At 40.4% G+C, this 26267-nt stretch overlaps 1 protein-coding gene across 2 annotated transcripts in view; it reads right to left on the bottom strand.

Moving 5' to 3' along the window:
• LOC108363819 (teneurin-a-like) overlaps positions 1–26267 on the bottom strand; it is a 77103-nt gene that overhangs the window by 41360 nt on the left and 9476 nt on the right. For both annotated transcript variants that reach the window (XM_017617310.1, XM_017617309.1), the window contains exons 2-3: positions 13642–13893; positions 3980–4086 (exon numbers count right to left, since the gene is read on the bottom strand). In XM_017617310.1, coding sequence (XP_017472799.1) covers positions 3980–4086; positions 13642–13893 — 359 coding nt within the window. The remainder of the gene's footprint in view (positions 1–3979; positions 4087–13641; positions 13894–26267) is intronic.

Below are 26267 nucleotides of genomic sequence, written 5' to 3'. Positions count from 1 at the left end.
CGCAGCAGATACATACCAAGTTTCCAATACATCTGCAACAGTTGGGGATTTTCTTCTTCTCGTGTAGCTTTGTTCGTAAGCCATCCTGGCTGGGGCATGCATCCACACAAACACCGAAACAAATCATGGTTGTGTAACACATACATATGTACATCCGAAAATTTGCCAAAGTGCTTGCGAGGGTGCTCTAAGCCAAAACAACACACACAGTGGAAGCAGCGCGACTGGTGGGGCATGCAACGTAAAAATGCACCACTGAATTTCTGCAGCACGCAGCGACAGCGGGTTCATCAGCCAAAAGTACTTTGGGAATATTTATGCTTTGTACATACATCCACGCAATCACACCGACGCACAGGTGCACATTTTGCTGGTGTGGCTTTCAGCATCGGTTCCATCTTGCTAACGCAGTACTACTTCCACCAGCTGTACGCACTAGCTATTCGACTGCTGCTAACCGCTCCCCAACAACCATTAACTATACTTGCCACACAATACGTGCACCTTCAGCTCGCTGTCTGTTTTCTAATAGCAGACAGAATCCGAAATTCAGTGTGCCCTCGCTCCTCACCGACTGATTGCTGTGCTCTTTACCGGTTATTTGGGGTTCGCTTACAATTTATTATCTGCTACCATATTTACTGATATTCACCACAACTGCCATTTATCTGTTCAACTTTCAGTGCTTTTCGCATTGCAGTGATTCTCCATTTGTGACCGCGGAGTAATTGATGGAGGAAAAATCTTGCCACTTTACTCTCATACCAACCACCATTTATATTGCAAAAATGCTACATTCAACCGTAAATACCACAGAGGGGGAGTATGTGCAAGCATTTATGTAACCTGTCTTAATGAATTTCTGCTGGAGTGCGTTTGCCAGATATTTTATGGAAGCTATTTTGGAACTTTGTCGAGTCAAAGCCATTTGCTTGGTCAAATATTGGGACTGCGTATGGGGATAGGGTGTAAACAGACAAGCAAATTATTTCCACACAAGCTTTACTTGAGCAACGAGGAAGTCTTTTCAAGCCCTGCACACTCTTACAATACATACAATACATACTCGTATGTATTTAAGCCATCAAAATAGGGCTACAGCTTTCTCCAGATTTTCCTTTCAGCAAGCAACACTCCTTCTTTCGGAGTGAAATTAAAATTGATATAATTGATACAACAATGGTATCGAGTAATCGCTTCCAACTGTCCCGTCCCAGCATTAAGCTCGGATGATCGAATATAGAGCCAAATTTAACATATCCAAAAGTAGGATTATAGCTGCACAGAAATATTTAGTCCTCGCTTGAGTTTTATTGAACCTGGGAGAGCACAAATGAGGTGTCAAGGTTCTGAAAGAAACTAGGTCGGATGTGGCGCTGGATAGTACATTGCGTGTAGGTAGCTTTTGGTCGCTCTCTCCCTAGAAGTATCTTAAGATTGTAATGGGTACACACTTTCCAGGTAGCACCAGCTAAACTTTCGGCGTCTTGTGATGCCTGGCATGTTCAAAAAACCACGCAAGATGCTTAGGAGATAGGTATCTAACCCCTTTTGGGAGGTGCGGGTTATATTTATCCCTAAGCCAGGTAATCTAAATTATTATAGCCAAACAATTGGCTGCAAAATCAGATACATATTCACTTAAAATTATTTTAAGGCAACGGACATCGGGCAGATAAGCCTTTTACCATTTGTCGCAAATGCACTTGAAAAGCTGCTGACCTGCACATAAGGTATAGTTCTATCATCTGCAGTATATCTGTTGAAAGATTACTATTGAAAGTGGGTAGTAACTACAATCGAAAATTCATTCGCATTTGAGTAATACATACTAGCAGGCTAAACGGACATTGAGGGAGCCTTCACTAATTTCAGGGCGGTGGCAATAACCAGAAAACTGCCAGCAGTCTATGGTAGCGTGGATTGACTCCATACTTACGAGCAGAGTAGGGAATAGGGTCCGTGCGAAAAAGAACCACTTAAGATACTCTCTAGGAATTCATAATTTACCTCCTTCGCTGGGTCTGGGTGGTAAATTAAATCCTGAAATCGCTTAAAGCTAAACAGAACTTGTATTATAAGTATGTATTTGAATACACCAACTATTAATTCAGTATGGTTCTAAAACAAACCCATACGCACTCACGCACAAATTCACACAAGTCGAGATGTTCAAAGTTTGTTTTGTACAAACAGGGTGAAACATCGCAGGCAACAGCAGCAGCGGCACCTCATATGAAGTGTTTACATTACATTAGCCTAAAATGATGCCAGTTTGCATAGTCTACAAACAAACACATACAAACATTTGCACATGCGAATTTACTCTTTATTCTATAGTTGTATACATACATACATAGTTATGCACACTCCTCAGCTCAGGTGGAAGATGTGTGCAGTTGATATGTATGAAGGTACTTATGTATGTACCCTGCAGGGAAACCGCGGACTAGTGAATCAAATTTCTAGTTCCGTACTAGGTCTTTGTCGTCAAAAAGGAACTAGTCCGATAGGAAATAGATCCCCACCAGTACAAAATCGGCGAAAAGTGGTACTAATTTTTTTCAGTTTTTTTCACTAGAAATCTAAATCTAATGTGACGAATTTAGAACTGGTTCGGAGCTATAGAAAAAGGGATGCAGAACGAACTAGATCTTATTTGTCGAATTTTGAACAAGTTCGGAACTATCGAATAAGGTATGCAGCAGGGGGCTTGTTTACTTTACATAGATATGTGTTCGGTGGCTTTTTCGTTCAAATACGCTTCTATTCTGTGCTTCGCAGATGCTTTTTCATAGCTTGGTAATACAAAACTAAAATGTGTGTTAACATTTCAACATCCTGGGACCGTCTGGAATCTAAGAAATAACAGCGAGCACCTCTGAAAACTCAGCTACAGCTAAAGGTATGTAAACGTACATTTCTTACAATCATTCAAACAAATTTAATTTCAAATTGAAAACACATTTCTTCCAAAATAACTTAACATCGCATACACGGAAGAGCCAAAAAGATTGAAAAATCATGATACTTTTTTCTTTCGTCTGTCGATTTTAGAACTGGTTCGGAACTATAGAATTTAGGATTAGTTCGAAACTATCGAAAAAGGGATGCAGCGGGGGGCAATTGACACTTCCTAGGACATCGCCATGTTAAATTCGCCAGTTGCTTGCATGCAAAAGACATTTATCGCGAACCACTACTGGGTCTAAATGTACTGGAAGCGCACGAGAGATTTTCCGCACAGGGTATGTATGTACATTTGCGCAGCTGAGCAGCTGACAGTATCTGAGGAGCTGTCTATTTGAGTATCTCTGTGTTTGCTAATGTCATTAAATCCCTTTTCGCTTAATTAATGTAACAAAAGCTTGTGGAAAAAGGTTCAACAATGACTGCCATTACGCTCGCCTCGTTATGCAGCAACGTCACAGGGCATTATCCGAGGATATTAAGGCGAATCTGTGCTGGGCTAATGACGCTACCATATACAAGTAAATACATATAGATAGTATTATTATATGTATGAGGACATTGAGCTTTAATTCTGATAAACGGCGAAAATATTCAATTTGTCTAAATAGACGCTGCTGAAAACGAACGATGGACATTGCGTAGCTCGTAAGAAAACTAATTTGCGCTTGCAAACCAAATATGCCCAGCTAAATAAATTTGCAGAGTTGTAAAGGCGCGTGTACGTCGATCAAACTAAGCACTCCACCAAACACTTAAACACAGCTTCAGGATGTTTCCAAACAAAGCGCTTTCACCCTTTCCCGCGCACTCCCTCAATAGAACAACAGACAAGCACTGCGTTCATTTTACTACTACATACACATTTTCTACTTCGATAGAATAACTTTTAATTATTTCTACACACACACACACACACATATTTAATGCGCTTTATAAGTACACAAACACATATATACATATGTATGTATGTATGGAGATAAGTGCGAGGAACTTCTACGAAACTCACCTGCGAAGTAGGTCAACATGGCGCTTAGGACGACTGTTACTAGTATTAAGGCGATACTTAAACATTTCCAGGAACATCGGTGCTGGCAGCGCTTATCTATGTGAAACCTGCAAGAATGGGAAAGAAAAATACCGTCAAATTAGACAAATAGAGTACACACACAAATATGTACATATGTATATTCATACCCTGCAGTGAAAAACCAAACCAGTCAATAAAAATACAAACAATACAATTATTTCAATTTAAATATAAATAACAAATTTGAAAATCTAATTTCATTTGAAAAAAAAATAAATAAAATTTGAGCCACAAAAATTAAATTAATTGAAAAAAATATATATTTTTCTTCTTAAAAAAGTAAATTTCAAAATTACAATAAAAAACCTAAACAAAAAATACATTGAAAAAATTTGAAAAAAATTTCTGCCCAAGGACTTCAACCTCGGACCTGAGTAAGGACACTCTAATGCAATGCAAAATGGCATAATTGTTCCTTACACGGGGTATGAATTCGCCGACATCTCGTGGGACATCGCCTTGTTACAAATACCAACACTGCAAACGGATAGAACTTGAACTAGTTGGGCAGAAACGAAAACTGGTAGTTTTCCCTGTAGGGTATATATGAACGCATGCGAAAAAGTAAAGTCGGAATTCTAGTGCTCTCACCCCCTAAGATTTTTCTATACCAAAAAAAGTTATACACCTATTTTTTATACTCAAAAAATATTTAGCGCTTCGATTCGAAAATTTTGCTTGTCTTCAGAAGACTTCCAGTAATAATACCCAATTGTTTATTTTACAATTATTTAATATGTAATAATGATTTTCTATGGGTACCCATATTGCAATTTTTTGGGTTTCGAGGGATCCTATAAAATGTAGTTAATAATAAAGAATGGTTAAATATATAATTGGGTAATATTACTCAGTCTTCTGAAGAGAGAAAAAAGTTTTCCGATCGAAGAATATAGATTCTCAAGACTTTTATACCATTACTACGTGAAAATGGTTTTTCCTCATACAAAGTACATGGAAAACTTTGAGCGCTTTGAGCGACCTCTAAATATTTTTTTATTTCAAAATAAGAAACAGAGTTATAATTTTTTCGGCATAGAAGCAATAAAATTCCGACTTTACTTTTTTGGACCACCCTGGTGTGTACATACATACCCTTGTGGTCAGCTGATTAAGTCAACTGACATTTGGACAAGTTTTGGCTATTTTTTCTTACTTTATTTAATGTTTATATTTTTTTATAAAAGTCTAGCACTTTACCTAACCAGCGTCACATAAATCCGAATTGCCAACTTCGTACACTAGAAAAAAATTACTCGTTGTAAGAATAAAAATGATTACCGTTTAAAAATGTTCGTATTTAAATCAAGTGATGTGATGTTGATTCAAACTCAACATTTGAAAACACATTTACATGTATGGCTGTTGGTTGCTGCCAAGAGGACCCAGACCCTCAATTACCATCAGACGGAACATAAAATTAAATTTTTTCGTTTCCTTCTTAATTACGAAAAAGCATCTGTGCACTTCACAACGACATATTTTATAACGTATGTGTATACTCAAATTAAAAAAAATTTCATATGCGTATTTTTTTTAATTTAGCACGTTTTTTTGATTCTAAAATTTTTTCCCTCAGTGTACAAAAATTATGGAAGTTCAACAAACTTCAACATTTGTACCCGAAAATTAAAACTTTTAATTCAGAATTTTTAAAAATTTTAGGTATGCAGCTTTATAGCTCATTAAATTTAAGTACAGTACTCCCCGCTTAATAGTCCCCCGGTTAATTGATTTACCCGCTTATTTGAATTACTTTATCGGTAAAATAATATTGCATAAAAAATCCATATAAATTTTCCCGCATTAATTGAAGTTTGAAATGTGCATTTATGTGGCGCTGGTTAGTTAATATGCTAAACTTTTATTAAAACATATAAACATTAAATAAACAAAAGAAAAATATCAAAACCTAGTCAAAATGTGATTTGACTTAATCAGCTGACCACAAGTATATGTATGTAGTAGTTTTTAAGTACCAATGCATGTATGTACATGTACATATCCATATATAAGCGACAGTCCGTTTAAAATAATAGGAACGAAGCGGCAAAAGCAACAGGCAAATTAAAAATAAACAAAATAAAACCTGTTGTCACACATATTCTAGCCGTTTCCGATGTGTTTAGAGAGGCAGGACGGACTTGGCTGGAGTTTCAGGACCTGGAGGTAATTCGTAGTGATTATCTTAATTGTGTTTATGTGTAGTTTTAGTTTAAGTTGCGGTTGTAGTGGTGATTAAAATTAGATTAAAAATAATGTGCCGGGTTGGTTGGTTGGTAAAAGCTTTGAAAGCTTTAAAACCATTTCCAGCTGTGTGTGACCGTTGCATCAAAAGATTTCATTGGCCGTTACTTTTAATTATCTCTCAACACAGTCAATAGACTTTGGTAACGATGCTCCCACTGGTAAATTAAAAATGCAATTTAAATTACTTGACCATTATATTAAGAGCTTGAAATATCAGAGTAACTTACTAAGCGTTTGCGCCTACGAGGCTTGCTGTCAATTCTTAAATTGTGAAATTCGTTTGAAACTTTTTCCAAAAACAATAAAAAAATCTTTATACTATGTTCCTTTCACATACGAAGACGGCAATCTGGTAACATATAACCAGAGTTCATTTTAAATATGGAGGGATCACTTCTCACCAATTTTGAACAGCGGCACCGGGGCGCGTTTGACGACGCATAACCTAAGCCTAAGAGGCTAATATGCTAATATGGGAGGATGCTTACTTTCCTCCACTAGTTAGAGCAAGAAGAGCCGATAACGGCAATAATGAACAATAATTAGACCAAAGAACAAAATTGCGCCTGGATTCTACGAAACATCGGATGAACTCTTCAACGCCGGCGGTGAAGAGATTGTCGAGCACTGGTTGCATGCTGTTAAGCCCAGTGTGCTGACTATCACAGGATCCTGCAGGAAATGCAGTCTCTTTATGAACCAACTGACTGGGATGTACCAGTGTGACTGCAAATCAACACACACCACCTCTACGCTGAATTCGAAGCCACTTTCGACAGCATGAAGAGAAGCTGCATCTAGAACTTCAGGCTTACATTTTGGGATTCCCGCAAAACTAATTCGAAACCAACCGAGGTTTTGGACAATCGCGATGCTGCTGGAGTGACATTGACTTTGTCGTCATAAACAACAAGGCCGGGCTCACAGCAATTTCCGAAGCGAAGGCGAAGAACTTTGCTCATGGTGAAATCATAATAAGGAGTGATTGATACATGGAATCTGTAAAAGAAAAGAAAAAATGGAAAAACTATCAAAAAATCTAATCTTAAAAACGATTTCTTTAAACAAAAAAGAAACTGTCCGGAACCGGTTAAAAACTAGTTGCAAAGTAATGCACTGGGCGGCAATTGCCACCGCCAATGACATCGCCGTGTAAAACTGGACAATTGAAAGCATTGCTTGGGAATTTAGCTAGAGCTAGAACTGTCGGCAAAAGCTCTAGTTCTACGCTAGTTCTGAGCTAGTCAGATTTTCTGCAGGGTGATAACTCACACATACATACATAGTACATGTTCATCCGTACAAATCGCGTGCTGCGGTGTTGATGGAAATTCAATATTTGAAAGATACTTTTCACAATTTGTTGATATCCAGAGAGGGTCAGGGTTCGAATTCCACTACAGGCAACATGAAAATTAAATATTTTTTTTTTGTTTTATCTCGATTATTCACTTCACGAATATACAGTACTTTCGTTGACGTTTATAGTAAGATCAATGAACTATTGATGTACTAGCATAGAGTGACTACAATTTCATTATAATAAGGAATGCACGGGTATTTGTGATATTAACGTGATTTAAGCTATCTAAAAAATTATTACAAGCATTATAGGAAATTTCCTTATTTTACAAAATTTTGTTTAACTATAAGTTCTAATATATGAGCAAGCCTCACGAAGGTGTAGACACAAATATACTTATACAACTCGTTAAATAGGATGATGGCGTCCTAGTGAAAAAATCCTCCGATTCGACATGCGTAGGTTTCATCGTCCATCTAGACCAGGAGACCAGGTGCATAAGGCCCTATCTGCACTTGAGTCGAGCTACTGGTGCAACTACGCCATAAGTCAGGGCACTAAGTGCCAAATCAGAATCTTACAAAAAAGTAAAAGGACTTCTTAACAATTTTATTAACAAAATTTTTCTTTTTGATAACTAGAAGAATAATTCCTTTTGAAGAAACTTTATACGGCTATCTTATTGGTTTTGTTTTTCTATTCTATTTCATTACTATTCCTCCGCCGAGTTAAGCGAAATCAACTGGAAAGAAAAATTAAGAGAAAATGAAATGAACCCTTGGTAGAAAAGTATGAGAAATGAGGAAGCCAGCACCCACGTACGCTTTGTGGCCACCGTTTTATGTTCGTTACGACTTTTAATGCTGTTGCAGTGCTCACCGTCACCCGCTGTACCTATGTTGCAATGTCACGGTATTACAAATCATTATTAACTTCATTTTTGTGCAACGCGGATTTTCTCATTTGCGCGTTAAACCGCATTGCAAAAACGACAGCAACCGCAACCGCAACAAGAAGCGGCGGCGACAACAACGCGATCAGATTCGAACGCAGCGCTAGCCATTCTTCTTATCCTTCACACTGCGTTCACACCTCGTTGCATTTGCATGCAGCTGACAAATGCAGCAAATGTGGCACGAACGTACATTAAAGTGGGATTCGCAAGGAGCTCAGTGCTACCGGCGCTGCCACGGGTAATCGACGTCTGGTAACAGTTGGTATTGCCGCGCCCTGCAGAAGCTTGCCACAGCGCCACATAGCGATTTATAACTGCCGAGGTGATGCTTTAGTTTTATTAACGTGCGTGTGTGTGTTTCAGAGGAGTGCTGCCAGAACATGCAGTTATGTTGTTGCAACACGGAAAGTGTGTTGCATTTGTCATGTACGTGCGAACCGTTTACAAGCGCGCGGTGGAGCGGTGGAGCGGGACGACGTTGCACTGTGCGTTGCGCGTGGCACGTATCTCTTTAATGTATTTTTATGTTGATTATGCTTATTGCCATGTCTTAGCCAAATGGATGGCATTGCTAACGATCTCGGCTTAGGGTCTACATTTGACATTATGCTCCGCTTTCCGCCGCTTTATTCTCCTACTCGGCGGCAGCCACTGCTTGTTGCCTTGTCTTTGTGTAAGATTCTTAAATAAATCTTACTTTTCGTAAAAACACACTTTCAAAGATATTGTCATATGTTGCGACACATTGCATGTTGGCTTATTGTGCAACATTGGTAGCAAATAGTCGTCGTCTGATGCGCATCTACAAACACAAATTTAGTTTCAGCATAAATAGCTATTTCTTGAGCGGTAGCTATCGCCACAACAGCAACAATCTGAACATCAGCTAGAATTGCCATATTTAAGGTGTAAGCGGGATTAGAATGCGTTCGGTTGGCGCAGCAACTGTTACTGAAATGTCGTGCGCGTTTGGAGTTATTACCTGCAACCCAACAGCAGCAGCATCGCCATCGGCATTGGCAGCAGCATCAGCTGCACGAATCCAGATTTAATTTTGCTTTTACTTATTCTGATGCTGCTTCAGATTCCGCTCGAATCGCCAGCTTAAGTTGCTGCTTATGTGGAATTAGAGCTTAAAATGCTGTAAAAATACGCGTACGCCAGGATTAGTAGTGGCGAATATGCGGCAGCGAGCGAACAAATCAAAGTAACCCATACCAATGTCAACAACAACTACAACAACATTAACAAAAAACATCAACTTTAAATGGTAGACATAAAGCGCAATAAATAAGCGAATGAGTGAATGACTGACTCACTGGATGAGCTGAAAGAGCAATTCACAAAGGTGATTCTGTTTACGACGGAGACAGCCAGCTTACAGCGGCAAAGAATTTTATTACGCAACTAAGAAGGACTTAACGGAGCACAAAGTAAACTAAGATGCATGCAGGCAATACAGACGGAAGAAGATGGAGTCAGTGGCATGCAAACAAAGAGATAATATTTCGAACAAGCAAGCAAGGCGGCTAGAAGCGAACCTGTATTGAATTTATCCGCATTTTAAAGATAGTTCTTAGAACAGTGTTCGAGACACAGCTTCTTTTAAAGATTGATTTAAGAAAAACTTGAATTTGCTGCAGAGTTTAGTCTTCTCCAATTTGCGAGTTTAGCAACTAAAGGATCTCAAAAAGTTGTGTCCTTTTGATCAAAAATCCAAACCAAGCCTAGACGGTTGCTATGCCATAGTTTTGGATGCCATTTGGGTCTAATCTAATTTCGCAATGCATACAGACTTTCTCCTCACCATCAGATCCTTTACGATATGATTGCTCCCTTTATAGAAAACTCAGCTAAAAATTAAAATGTCTGTCATTTTCGGCATCCCATTAACTTTCCACCACTTCCGATCACATGCCGCTCATACCTCAATGCGTAGGTGCACTACACGCTGCCACTTCACTGCGTAGCGTTAAGTTGCCACATTAATTGCCACCGTTGTCACCACCCACCCAATGGCAATTAACTGCCACTCACAACGCGACAGCCAACTACTTTTCAAACGCCTTTTCCACCTCACAGCCAGCATGCAACTCTATCTATGCCATTTGCCACACCATGTGCACGCACTCACGTTGCGCTTTCACACTTCATCATTTTGTCTATTTACCTTGTCTTGCCACGACGTTAGTTTGTCTCCAAGCAGAGTTGCATGCGCGCGCGTGTGGGTGGCATGGCGTACAAGCTGCTTTGCAGCTTTCAACCATTTTCAAATGTTGCACATCATATTTGCAACCTCTTGACGTTCGCATCCATGCGAGTGGTGCAAGCGACGTTGTACGGAGCTGAGCGCGCGGTGCCGCCGGATGGAAGGGTGGCGGCGACGACATAAAAAATGCGCGACGCGGAAAACTTTGCACTGTCAACACATTAATGCAACGTAATAATTTCGTGCCGCTGCAAGCCGCGATGCGCATCCCTGCCGCACCTCATTTATGTGCCGCACTGTGCATTTGAATGGCACGCTGCCGCCTGGCGTGGCGTGGCGTGGGTCGCTGCATTGAAACTTCTTCATTATTCACCACTGACTGAATGCAGCATCGGAATTAGTTGGTGCTTCCTACAAGTTGAGGCTATTGAAGTCGCTGCTACTTTAGCTCCAGCTTGCTTTCCTATTGACATAACGGGAAATTGGCCATTAGTTGTAGACAGCGTTAAGTGCCCCATCGCCTCACCTTCGCCCATTTGTGGCTGCTTTCCATCACATGTCATTTGACTGAATTACTGGGATGGGCTCTCGCTCTAGGCGCAGTTGTTTCTGTAATTTATGTTTACAGCGGTGAAATGCCAGTGCCATTTGCCCCATTTGCCACAATCGCAACTTCCAGTGCCCGCGAGCAGGCAATAAGCGGAAAGTGTTGACAATTTTCTACGATTTTTTGCATCGTAATTTCAAATGCAAATTAGTAGCTCTGACATGGGCTTGCAGCATCAACAGCGGCTGGCACAAATTGCTGCTGCCGCTTCGGCAAATAGGCAAATTTATTACAGACTGCTAAATTGGCAGGCGAATAAGTTATTTATTTGGTGGCATGTTTGAGCACCGCAACAAATGGCATAAGTAGTGCTTAAGCGGGTCCACCACACGTACATATGTACCTTCACACTGTTGCAAGAAGCGTTAAGTGCTTGCCTCAAGCGATCACAGCACTTCGCAGTCAGCTTGCTGGCAACTCCTTTATGTTAACGGGAATACTTGGAATTCCGACGATCTTCGAACAACAATGCAAACAGGCTTACAAGTGGAAAATGGACAATGCAAATTGATAGATATATCGAACACGGGAACACTTAAGTGACCCACTTGCTGCTGCTGGCCAGGCAGCTGTCTTCAACTCGCTAATTTATGCATCGTCACGTGCTGGCCATAGCCTCCGACAATTATTGCTTTTTATGACTGTATTTTGTGGCGCGTTGATACTTTGGTAATCTGCCTGCTTGCAAGCGAATTCGACATGGAAGCAAACGACATTCTTTGATTTTGGAACGAATGCTTTAAAGTGTCGGCCCATCTGTGACTTACCGGAAATTTTCGAAGCTGCACGTAGAAAGGCAGAAAGAGAATTCTGGAAAAGAGTAGGAATGAAAGAAACGATCACACCTCCAAAGAGCCAAAACTCAAAATTAAAACACAAATCGTAAAGTGTTCTTTTATCGCTCTTGAAATTTGGAACGTATTGGAGAGTGCAAATCATTAGATATATGGGAGTATTCAAGATTCTTTATCTCAACACGAACTACGGCATTTGGGCAAGGAAGTAAGTGTTTTCATTCTATTTCGGGAGAAGTTAAAGGATTATCCATAAAAACTACGGCTTGCTGGAACTGCATATTCATAATGAGCTAAAGTAAGCTCAAGGCATATTGAACAGACACATGGAGCAGTCTAAGAAATTTTGGTTTGCATTTTACTCTAAAATGACAAATTTCAGTTTATACTACAAAATCAACGTCAATATCCAGACAGCTGGTTTTTCCTCTGCTGCTGCTTGGGCTGACCTATCGCCAACTTCCTCTAGCTCTAGCAAAATTCCGTCAATTGTTCAACCCGAGGTCAAGCAGATCCCTCAGCGTTTGGTCCTTTCATTGCCTTCGTGAGCGCCCTTGCTTTTGCTATCCAAATACATAAAACTTCGTTAGGCCTCGCACAAAATTCACTTCGGCCGACCGTAGCGCTCTTAACAGCTGGCATAAACGCTCGACCTTCTCTTCGCCACAGACTTTGAACAACTCATCAGTGGTGCTCATATTAATCCCGGCGATTAGGAAGTTCGCAAAGGTCCGTTGTAACTGTAGCTTCTAGTTGAGTTTAGGAGTTCTCGGTGAATTTGAGTCCGGACTGGTCTCAATTCAAACTGGTTTAGCCGATATGAAAGCTCTGTTGGCATATTTAATAATAACACAGGCCCACAAAAAAAAAAATCGATGAAAGGTTCCTTTGACCAAACCTAGTCTGTTATATGTTTTTGGGGTCGCTGAACACGAATCCGAATTCGTTTTTCTCCATCACGTCTGGATTTTTTCTAACCTCAAAAAACATCTCGGATTTTCCGTGACAGATTTGACAATTTTGTTTGTAGTCACACGATTGGCACAATACAGCGACGTTTTATTGAAAATTTTTAACAACAAAATATTTTCCGTGATTGGAATAAAGAATAAATATTTGTTCATTCACACGATTGGGATATGATTTACACCAAATTTTGGGCAAATTCCCAATCGTGTGACACTGGTTTAAGGCAGAATCTAGCTTCGTCATATTAATTTTAATGTGGAATCAAAAATAAGTATTTCAGCGGCTATTCGTACTTTTAACACAAAGGCCATTTAAAGTTTTAAATTTGTATGTCCTATTCTCTTTACTTTTGAATTTTCGCCCATTCAATACATAACCGTCTGTTCGTGCGATATTTTTTCTGGTTACTTTCCAGCTTAACTGCGTTGCGTTGCAAAATAAAAAATAAAAAACAAAAAAACCAAAAAATAAAAATACGTAAAGCGGCAACTTACCTGGATGGCGAATAGGGCGAGTAGTGCGGTGTATGCGCTGAGTGTGAGTTACGCAACGGGAACCCGGGCATTACCAACGGCTGTGAGCCGCTCATCTGACAATGCGGTCCCCCCGGTCCATTCATGCCTGGCCCACCTCCGCCACCGGGCACTCCGCCGCCCCGGTCGATGCCGCCGTGACCCAGCGTATTGTTGCCTGTTGACATACTTTGCGCCATCTGTTGTTGATGCCCGCCCGGCATTGGACCCAATCTGCCGAGAAAAAAACGAAAATGGAAAACAAATTTAATAAATATTTATTTACGAGTATAAAGTCAGTTGAGTTGGTGTGCTCATTACAATGTTTGTTGTACTCGTTTGTGCTTATATTTGTAGGCATATTTGCAGTTGAAAATGCGAGCGATGCGCCCTGTTGCATAATACTGCATATACATAAAAACAACACCAACAACAACAGCGAAAAGCCGGGAAAATGCAAAACACAAATGGCGCTGCCATTGCTATGGGCGCTGGGAAATTCGTCGGATGCTTCGTTGTTTTATTGACAAAGCACACATACACATGCATGCACTTGCGTTAGTGTGCGCGAGCGTGTACGTGTGTGTGTAATTTTTTATGCAGCAATTGTATGCACGCGCGTGCAAAGTAAAAATGGCCATTATGGCGGGAGTTAACTAAAGCGGAAATTTTAAATTAAAAAACATAAATCAATAGGGCGCACAAAGCCCGGCCGCCCTAGTTCCCCGCCCGCCCGCTCCACCGCAGCAACATCCCATGGTGGAGCGCCAATCGAACGTCCGGCGGCGTGGTGCGCCATCTGGCCAAGCGCCATTTCCATTGTCCATTGTTGTTTTTATTTGCGCTTTTTCCGCACCATTGTTGCATCTGCGCCGTTAGTGTTGCCCTGCATTGTTATCGATGGCTGCTTTTTTGTTGCTTTTGCGCGCCATATTATCGGCAACATTAAACGGATGTGCGCCTACGGGCACTCGGCCACACGATTACAGTTCAGTGGAGCTGCTCTCTTCGACTTATTTATTTTAATTTTGTTTGCGTTGAATGCTTTTATTTGCCTGTGTTGTATTGCACTGTACTGCAGGTTACAACTGCGCCAAAAAGTTGGCACTTTGTTGTTGTTTGGGCACGGAACTTTCAGTTTATTTATTACAGCTTCGAGGCATTTGTCACAGAGGACTTTGGCCGAAGCACCAACTTTTCACTGATTTGTAGTATGAAATATGCAGTGTATAGTATTAGGCGCGACAGCAGAGATTACGCTCATCGACAAGAAGCACACAAAGACCTGGGCACATCCATAAATTTCCAAGCATTTGCCACAGAGTGCCACAGCGAACATTTTGCGCTGATAATTATTTCGAATAACGGTCGCAAAAATGGTAACAACCTATTCGCAGGACATACTAAGTGATCTAAACAAATTCAAAAATAAGTTTCGGACATCACTGCACTAGTTTCCGCTCGGCTATTTATTCTGAATTTAATACGCCCGCTTTTCAAGGGACGCTCGTTTCCACTTTGATTAAATACATATACAATTACTTCAGTCTCTTGCTCTCCGTGTGGAGCGGTCAAAATTCCCACGGGCATGTTTAAACCAAATTCACTCTCTTCGAGACTCGACCGCAACATCAAAGCTCGAACTTTCGCCTGCGAAACTCCAGTCAACTCCATCGCACAAGTGCAGCTCATCGCCGCATCAACCACAGCCATAGGAACACAGGAGCTCGGCAACTTGATCGTCACCCCCATTTTCGCATATACGTATGTATGTATACATATTTATATGTGTGGGTCAATGCTTTGCAACTTGTATTGACCACATCCTGCCTTCATCTTCCTTCTGGCCGCTTGTCAGCTAAGCGACTCACTTAAGCAGTCTGCCCAACGTGGCAACGAGGGCAGAAAGCTGGCCTCGCTCGGCCTGTGACCACATCAAAACGCTGGCATAGACTCGCTTTATGGTCGAACAACTTAATTCAAATTGCTTAAATCTAGAGTTTTGTTGTTAATAAATCACCAACACACGCATTCAGACACATACAAGTCATACGTCGACGATGAGTGGCAACGAAATGAACTGCTAGCCACCCATCTCAGAGAGCTCAGTTGAACCGTAGGCACCACACAAGTTCCGACTTGAACTCCGAAGTTTGTGTGTGTGTGTGTGGCAGAATGTACTGCCTCGTAGGGTAACATACATATGCAAATTTGTTTACTTGGACTGCCAACTTCGTGCAGGTTTAAGTCACAACACACACAGGCATTAAACACGTACGTACGGGCTTTTTGCAACGGCCTAACTGAAAAGCTAAAACACACACATACCGATTCATGTACTGAATATTTGTAGGGAAAAGCACAGGGGCCGGTGGCATGGACACCGCGACGGTATTAATAAATTAGAACCCATGAATCAGTAAAAGTGGCAGCAGCTGGCCACACAACCCTTGGAAGAAGGGGTACTGGAAAGTTCTTAAACTACATAGCGGGTGATGCTAAGCTGTTGGATAGAATTTAATAAATTCCATTGCATATATTTAGGTGTTTAAGCATACTACGTGACGAAAGTAGTCATTCACCTTGCAGCTCATTCGTCTTGAATTGTTGGCGATGATTTAACGAGCAAAGCGAAATTACGGAGAATAGTAAAGAAATACTTGAGGAAGATTATAGTCGTCGAAAGACCAATCGAAAGAACTAGCTAGCGAAGAGGTCTTAAGGCCAAATCAAGCCATTGATGCATTTGTAAACATTGAGAAATTTTGACACTGACAGAGTGGTGTTGTTTGGAAATTTTTTTATTGAGCTGAACTCATTCTGCATAAAGTTTTTAAACCACAAAATCTAAAACTGAAAAGAAATCTAAATTACAGAAAAAAAATTAAATAAGATAAAATAAAAAAACCCACAGCCCGAAGATTCGAACCTCAGATCTCTCGAATAGTGCTCCAGTGCTTTGCTCGCTCGGTCACAGCGACTGTTGGTGCAGCGCGAGCAAAAAGACATATGTACATACTTATCAGCTGTTACTGCTAATATTGGCAGTCACTGTCGCAGCAAACCCAATACGGCGTTGTCAGTGACTGCTTTTTTTGACACTGCCTTTTGTTTCTTTACATTTTGTTGTTGCATTTTAGGTGCCAGTGACATAAACAGAAGTTGACTGCGTTTCATTTATGTCAAATTCGACATGCGAAGTTTGCCGCGATGAAGGCAGTGGCAGTGAATTTAGAATTTGGGCTAAACTGAGCAGTACTGCCAGCTGCCACTGCTGTATTGTGAGTCGCTTCATTGGACACCACACTTTCTAAAAAACAGCTGATTTCGAAAAACTTTCACTGCCGCTGCCACTGAGTTGTTGGCTGGACAGCCAAGGAGCAGATGCTGAGATGATTTCATCTCATCGTCTTAACTGTTAGATTAAGAGTTTGGGGCGCTGTTTAACCTTATCGCATGGAATCTAATCGCACTACCTCCAATCTCGAGACGTGCGCTTTGTTTGAATTTAAGAGATGTTTGGACCATTATTGATCTACTCTTAACCAGAATGACTTATCCGCCTTGCATTCTAAAGCTTTTGCTAAGATATCGCTGAGCTGACCTTCTGATTGAAAGGGATCACGGATACTCCCTCATAATTTTCTGTCGCATCATCAACGATCAAAGCGCCTTAATTGCTGTCTCACCATCGATGTATATCGCATTTTCACAGCCAAAACAGCGGCTACATTCCTCGCATAAGACACCTCTTAAGTGGTTTTTTATTCAACTTTGATCCGTCCGTGAATAATCTCACTTGCCCTGACGCCGAAGATTTCACAATGTTTAGCGCTGCGCTATTCGCTAGTGTGGCAACGACTGAAGTGTTCCCCTTATTTCAATCAGGGAAGCTCTTTTCGCCACCTCCAACAGCTTCACAATGCTTATCCTTAACTTGTGCATTCCATCCTTATCCTTTGGCTTCCAGCCTAGCTCGCTTTCCAGGAACAACTAGATCCTAAGAATAATTTGACGAATAATCTGCAATTCGCAGTCCAGTTCACAACGCAGTTCAGGTTGTCTTGCTTAAATTCATATAGAACGCAGGGTATACAGATGTACTAGGAGATGAATCATACCGACCGCAGCAGGATAAAATATTAAGGAGGTGGAAGCAGAGTGTGTTGCTTTGCATTCATCAACGTGACATTTCACCAAAACAGTGTCATCGCCGCAAGTCCACTGTGCCATTGTTTTGCCTGATATGTACATGTACATATGTAATGTCCGCTCATCGAATTCGGCATAAATAATCACAATATATTTATTTCTATGCCTACCGCCAAAATGTATTTAAGTGAATGCTTCGGGGACAACAGCACTCGGCTAGGACACGGAGGCTGTGAGGCTACATCCAATCGACAAGTAAATAGAACTGTTCTACGGCGCACAGCCAAAGCTCAACATATATGTATAAATTGTATCCGCAACGCCTAGGACGGAGGCACCCGCCAAAGGGTCACTGTTATGTGTACTAACAAATATTGGCACTAAAGTGGAACGGCTGGGGAAGGGGGCGCGGGTGGTCGACGAGCGCCAGGATAATCAATTATGTGCGCACACTTTGCGTTTCGGTTTGCGCGTGACAAAATGTAAACTCCGCCAATGTTTGCCGTGCATGAGTGTTTGCGGTTCCACCTGACAGAGTGTGTGGTTGGGTGCGTGTTGCGGCCAGTCGCCGCTGATTATTGATTTTTGCTTTTAGTGAGTGTTTCGTATTCGATGCCGCGAAATAAATTCCAGGCATCACACGCTGTTCAATGCCGCCTAATGCACCTCAACCGGCGCTGGCGTAAATACTCGATACTCGTATAAAGCAATTTCCCCGATTGATAACTTTTCAAGCTCGACTTGCGCTGCTGCCTGGCGTTCCTGCCAGCGGTGGTTAGTTTGGCTGCTAGCGAAGTTGCTTAACCATCACCGCGCTTCAGTGAATCAATCGACGACTTAAAGTTACTTAAAGCGCAATCAAAACTTGCACACTCCAAAAAAAAGAAGAAGACCCCTACAAAAGCGTCACAGCAAGCATTTTAGTCCGAAGCGTTTTAAAGTGCGCAAATAAAACTTCAGCTGGTCATTCACTTTGCGACGTTATCTGCGAGAACAAGTGCACATCGACATATGAGCCATGGCCCATGAACGAACGGAGCGGCAATGAAAGAAATCGACACAAGGACATGCGGACAATGTCACCAGCAACATTCAGCATAAATTTGATAGCAACGCATCGTCCAGACGTCCGCTGCAGTACCCTGGACCCCCGGCAGCGGCCTTCAAAACAGACTGTGTCCTTTTACATCAGTGGCCAGCAAGAACTCGGCCTGCTCGGCACTTTAATCAGCTGCATCATCTGCAGAGGCATCAGCAGCGGCCATTCACAGCAACCGACACGTAGCGCCATTGTCGGTTATGCAAACATTATTGAGATAAACGAATTATGAAATGCAAACACAGACACAACACACTCACACTCACACTCACACTCACACTCACCAACCAACATTCGTTCGCATGCCCAGATTCGGCCGGATTGCACGCATTTGCATACATAAAGAAGGGAGACGAAAAAACTTGGGGAGTGGCAGCGCACAAAAATTTCACAAAAAAAAAACTTAATATCTGGCATACAGCTTGTCTGTGTGTGGGTGTGAGTGTGAATATTTGGTAGGTACAAGTGCTTTGCGCTCCTTTGCACACAGCACAAAATATACTCAAACCATCGGCTGAGCACAGGACGACAGCCCGGAAGCATAAAGCGAAAAAATCTGCGCTAGTAAATTTGTTTACTGGCTCCACTACTCATAAACGCACACATATTAAATTTAATATTAAATAAATGCAACCTCGACAGGGGCGGGAAAAAAACAAAAAATTGCATAGAGCCAAAAAAGTGGGAAGGAAACGCTGAATCATGTGCGCTCCCACGAAAAAGGTTCTTCATATATTTTGCGTAAGAGCTGAAAGCGCAGCGAACTTTGGCTAATAAACAGAGAAAATGGCCGTCGACATGCAACAAAGTGGAAAAGTTACAAAATTGCTCACTCAAGCCACCGCGCACCGTTTGCGTGCTGCATTGCGCCTAAATTTATGTTGCAAGAAGCGCAGAAGAGGGCACTCGCCATACCGTTTGCTGCAGTGTCAAAGGTCGACGTTGGCACAGTGGGATGAACGCCTGTCAGCCGCAACCGCCGGTCTCTTTGCAACATGGAACAGATCGGACCAGCCACTACGTCGACTTCCTTTGTTTGTTGTTGTCGACGTCATATTTTTTGAGCAATTTAAATATTCGTTTATGTTTTAAATAAGGTAAACGGTAAAGCGCCTAAAAGTGCGCTGCACAGCGTAAAGCCCGCGTGTTCGTGCCGCTTCGGAATTCGCAGTGAGACCGCCGCAACAAAAGCAGCCACGCACCACATTGTTTAGCAGCAGTCTAGTAGACAAGACAAAAAAAAACAAGAAAATAATGTAAATTTGTTTTGCCTAAAAAACACAAAATTGGTTGGCTCTTCTGCTGGCGTTTGGGCTGGGCTATGTGGTGTCTCTCCGTCGTGGCGTATTTTGTATTTATCCAACATTTTTGCTCAACACAATAGAAGTCTAAAAATACCACCGAGAGCGCATACCCACAGAACGACGGAAGCGTTTCACTTCCGCACTTCACCTGACGCAGTTGGGCTTCTGGCGAGCCTGATCTTCAACCTGGTTGATTGTACTTCAAAGGTTGTTTCCAACATACGTATGTATATGTTAATGTATTTGTATGTACTCGTAAAAATATTTCATAAAAAATTCATAACAAGCGAAACTTTAAAATGTTACAACCTTTTAGCGGCAAAAGGCGCCACACGCACCACACATTTGGCGTTGAAGATGAGTGCATGGATGAACAAACCGCGGTAGTGACTGCTCTTCCCCTTGTAATTCCTCGCTTGGTGTTTTATACATAAAATTCTACTCGCCTGGCTACCCTCGCCCGCAATTTGTCACTCGGCGCCCGTATGAAAACCACCTTTTTCGCTTTCGCAACCAAGGGCAAGGAGAAAAAGAGTGGAAGTGGCAGATGAAGCCTTTTGACGGAGGAAAGTGCAAAGGCCACAATCTGCGAGATATAGAAAATCTGTTTTATTTTGCATCGTTGATGGTGAATTCTGCCGGTTGTTTTGTATTTTTAGCAAAAACCGCCCGCACGTCTAATAACACCCGCAGGGATCCAACAGGAAAAAAATGGTAAACACGCAACAACAAAAATACAAATTGAAAAAATAGGCAAATGAGCAAAATGTACAACCCAAACGCTAAACGAGACACCAAAGTTGCGACAATGATCAAAGAGAAAATGCGCGATTTTACGTTTGTTGTATTTGCGAGTACCGCCGTGGTTAAGCGGAATGTTGCCATTTACCTTAGTTATTTGCACAGGAAGTATTTAGCTGATGATGAAAACATTAAATATTTGGATTAGACAATTTGTGTTGAGGGTGAATGAAGTACTTGTCGCTTTCGGTGGAAGAAATTTCAAATTAATAAAAAGACTGGCGCCACACGAGGAAGGATAAACAGATTAGCTTTGCCTGCCGACAGTTCTTCTGTCTTTACTCTAAAATTGACAAAGTGGCGGTCGCTAAAGCCAGTGGATTTTATAGGGAATTTACATGATTCAACTTTCACAGGCGATTAGTTGAACCAAAAGTTGAACGAAAGTAGGGAGCCGACCTACTTCATTGTAAGCGATTAGTTGAAAAGCTGTTTACACCAGGCGATTGTTGCTTTCAACTAAAAATCGCCTGAAAAATCGCCTCATGTAAATTCGCTATTACGCATGGCTGCCATTCAATGCTTTGTATACACATACATACGTATGTAGGTAGGCTCCCAGCAGAAAAAATTATCAATTGATAAAATATAACCCACTTGTAGTTAGCTTTTTTGCGGGATTTCTATAAAATATATAACTTGTAGTTAGTTACAAAAAGCTAACTTGAAACTAGTTGACAAGTAATGTAGGAGTAATGCAGGAGATTGTTTTCTTTAAACGCGTTTTTATTTAAATATCCTGCACTTCGCAAATACTTTTTCGAATTGAGGACAAATAAAAGGAAGATCGAAATTTCATATTATCATTTTGAAGCTATGTTTGACGGAGTTCGAAGATGGGACCACCTATAGTAGATATGTAGACAAATATGAAATGTAATAAAATAAATAAAAAAATTAAAAAAAAAAGAAATTCAAAAAAAAAATATTTTGTTTTTCCTATTGATATTTTGTGTCAAAAAGTAGTTATTTACAAGTTAGTTACATCAAATGCAGAGGTAACCACCCTTGACTGAACATGGACTTGGACTTTGGACTGAGGGCGCACTGGCATCACAACTAACGGAGAGGGATAAGAGTGTCAACCACCATTTAGAAATTAAATTGACTATTCTCTCACTCTATACTATACAATACGTATGAACATTAGGGGTATTCTCGAAGTCTTGCATGTAGCACGGATTGTATGGAATGCATGAATACTATTCCAAACTTGCAAGAGTACGAGAGCCTCCCATTGCAAAATAGTAGCAAGCAGCGAAATTCTGTATCAAATTCTGATTCAAATACAATAACAAGATACAGCAAAACAAAAACAAAAGAAGTGAGCGAAATTAGAGAAATATGTAGCAATTTCAACAACTAAACAATTAGCACAGGGTCGCATTTATTTTGCTATGCTTTTTTTTGCAAAATATATACATGGACATCGACATTGGATATTTTTCAGTGATAGGAAATATTGTTTCCTATGTATCTTGTTGTTGTGTGTTTGCAAGTTATGCCACCCGTGCAATACGTGCAACGTGCAACAGCTTTGCAAGATTTCGAGAATACCCCTAATACAGGCGCAAGATTATATGAAAAAAATACATCCCCTATCATGAAAGTCGATCTGTAGACGCACCCTCCATTGCAGCTCAATTCAATTAAAATCGGCTAAGCTAATAATGGCAATGACAAGCTCGTCGGCTTCCATATTTATTTACTTAAAGAAAATCAATTCCAAACACAGCGAGTGGTATTTCCCAACCAAAAAAAAAAAAAATATGTGCAACAAGAGCGCAGCGTGTTTGCCCAGCAATTGCGAGAAACATTTCAAATTCGTTTAGGCAACATAATCAGCAACAACAACGGTGACAGCATGAAAAACAACACAAACTGGTACAAGTATGTTGCGATACTGCAGACACTGAGGGCTACGGAGAGGGAACATGAGGAAAAGCCCCCTTTGGGGTGAGTGGCCCTCGGGCGAAATCGATAGATGTTTAGACACATTGCCATTGCCATTGCAATCTTCGAATATGAAGGGTATGGCATGCCGCGCAGAAGATTCGCAATATCGAAGTTCATAATAATTTCCTCGCTATATGTTTTTAATATTTTTTTCAGCATTTCCAGACAGTGTGTGCCAAGAGAGTTGGCCGAAGGGTGGCGTATGAAGAAGGCGTACAATAAGTGGGCGTGTGCGTACACTGAAATGATATATTAAATTGCAGACACAAATTAGATTAGAAAACTGCCAGGGCGAAGCCGAAACGGCGAACAGTTTGGGTTTGTTTGCTCGGTCCAACCACCACCACCACCAGCAACAGCAACTACCACCGTAACTTTATTATTAGAGTATGAACGATAGCAGCGGCCATTGCAAACACCCGGCAAAAATAAATAAATAAACAAGCAATCGTTGAAAAAATAATGATTATAATATTTGAAATATTTTGCTAGATTGACATTTTACTGATTTGATACAGAGATGTATTGTGGGCATTTGGGACTAATCCCTCAAAGCCGTCCATTGTTACGCACGTTTATGTGCAGCAAAAAAGTCCACGAAATACGAGTCGCTTCTCGACGCTTGCTGACATTGAGCCCTTTAGTCCATTGTTATTGCATTCGCTTCCAGCAAATCAAACTCCTCAGCTTAATCGTCTAATCGGCGCTGGGGGGAAATTTGCGCGTCGTTTTGCTTTTGATAAACCAGTTTTGGATTTTTCACGAAATTCGCGGAAAAAGCGCATTTGCGGCCATCTGCTACTAAACCACTGCAAAATTATTGCTATAACGCGTATTTGCGTTCCTTTGGCTGGTGCAATGGCGCTTAGACAAAATACTAATTAGTTTGGTAATAAAATTAAGTTTTGCACCTTCCGCCAAAAATATTTTAAAGCTTAAAAGTTTATGACTCAGAAAATGCATTTCCTTAAAATAAGAAACCAGTTTCCTTATCTGTGGCGTTTTCGTTTCTACAAACAATTTTGCCTTTTGATTGGCGGGTTCTTAGTGTTTTTGCTGAGAGAGCAATGAAAAGGTAACGTTTTTCGGTAGAAACGAAAACGCCATTAGAGTTGCTGTTATTCCTTAATATTACGAAAAATTTACTTAATTTGAGAAGTTTTTCCATAATTCGAGTCCGGCTGGAGGTAGCTAGAGTAAGGTAAGTCAATTATTTCAATTCAAATATAAATTACAAAGGGCGTGTGTGAATCGGTAACAAAGTTCTATGGGGAAAGCTGTTGAATAATAGTTTTACTATGGTGAGACAGTTTTGCCAATCTGCTGTGTGAAATTAAATATTTTTTGACAGCAGTAAATTTTTGATAACCGCAGATTTATGGGGAATAAAAATTACAAATTGAAGTGAAATTAATATTTTAAGAAAACATCTACCATCGTTGATTGCAATTCATCAATTTAAGCCTTTATTTAACGAAAAATTACCCACATCAACAACCTTTGCGATTGTCAAAATTTTCTATGCATTTGTCAAAAATTTCACTAGCCTCGTGAGCTCCAGAAATTTTATTCACCTCATAGTTGTCAAAAATTTATTTGCCGCGAACTTTGTTACCGATTCACACACGCTCAAATTGTAAAAATAATTGTATGTATAGTAAAATAAATACTCAAATACCATACAAAATAAATGAGATACATTTTTTTAAATATTACATANCTTTATTTAACGAAAAATTACCCACATCAACAACCTTTGCGATTGTCAAAATTTTCTATGCATTTGTCAAAAATTTCACTAGCCTCGTGAGCTCCAGAAATTTTATTCACCTCATAGTTGTCAAAAATTTATTTGCCGCGAACTTTGTTACCGATTCACACACGCTCAAATTGTAAAAATAATTGTATGTATAGTAAAATAAATACTCAAATACCATACAAAATAAATGAGATACATTTTTTTAAATATTACATAAAAATTTACAATAAAAAAAATAATAAACAAAAACTTTCTGCTCTGCGACTCGAACCTTGAATCTCTCGACTGGCACTCCAGAGCTATGCTTGCTCTTTGCTTTGCTTAAGAAAGAAAATAGTACTGAAGCAGCCAATGTCAGTTACGCGGTTTTGTACTTTAAACAACGATATGTATGTATGTATGTACATGAGTTTTACCAGAGGTCCACCTATGAAGAAATACTTGGAGTTGTGTTCTCATTTTTTGGAAGCTGAAACCTTTAGGTCTACTCAAAATACATATTTAATTGTCTTCCCTCGGAAAAGTATCCGCTTTTCGATGTTAACAGTTGCAAAAATATATACACTCACTATTATTAAGAATAGACTTTCAAGTAAATACAAGTATTTCGTGAATAATACTTGGCACACTTTAGATAAACGTACATCTAAAACGAAAAATAACACCAGACCTCAAACATAATGGAAAAATAGTTGTCGTTACGATTGATCTAATGCCGAATTTCCACCAGGCATTGAAAAGACAAAAAAATGTATGCAATTTAAAAAAATGCCATGTGGAAATGATCTTAATGACTTCTTTTAACGTAATGACACGATTATTTTTAATGCCCACCTCTGTCATTTGTCATTTTTCCCATTTAATGCCTAGTGGAAATCCAGCATAAATTTTACAGATACTACTGGTAAAACATTAAAAACCCGGATAGAACTCCCGGTCCATGCTAATAACCTATAATATTTCGCGCCCGTCGTGTCACAAAAAAAAGAAAATAATGCCTGCAGTTTCCGATCATGCCACTTCGTTAAACAATTTAAATAAATGTTACAACAAAATAGCAGTGCATTCATAAATATACCTATAAATACATACATAGCATCGCCATTCCTGCTTCTTTTCATGCACTTAGTGTTGCATTGTGGCGACCTAATCTTAGCTGGTTGGCACATTTCTACGAAATTATTTTCTGTTTTTATGCAACCAGAGAACCGCAACAGCCACAATGTGTATGGTATGTACCTTCATACGTGCGAGCAGCACTTGTATTGATGCCAGAAGCAGCGTACCGCACGTACGTACATTAATACATCCATGCATATGTTACTTAGTTAACAAAAAGTTCCATATTTTTCAGGTAGATAAATAAACCGAGTAAAGCCGCATAGCCTCTTCTCACAGCCGCCGACAGGCATCCCGATTCCACTTGCATTGCTACGCACACTCACACATGCATTGCCCTCACTTCGTTGCATTGCCCCTTTTTATGAGCCGAACCATTTTCGGATGAATGAACCTATCAGTTGAGCGAACGAACAAT

This window comes from Rhagoletis zephyria, unplaced genomic scaffold (genome assembly GCF_001687245.7).
Source record: "Rhagoletis zephyria isolate East Lansing unplaced genomic scaffold, Rhagoletis_zephyria_1.1 Rzeph_scaffold_01387, whole genome shotgun sequence".
Classification (NCBI taxonomy): Eukaryota; Metazoa; Arthropoda; class Insecta; order Diptera; family Tephritidae; genus Rhagoletis; species Rhagoletis zephyria.
Note: the sequence above shows the minus strand (reverse complement) of the source record. Positions and strands in the feature narration are given on the sequence as shown.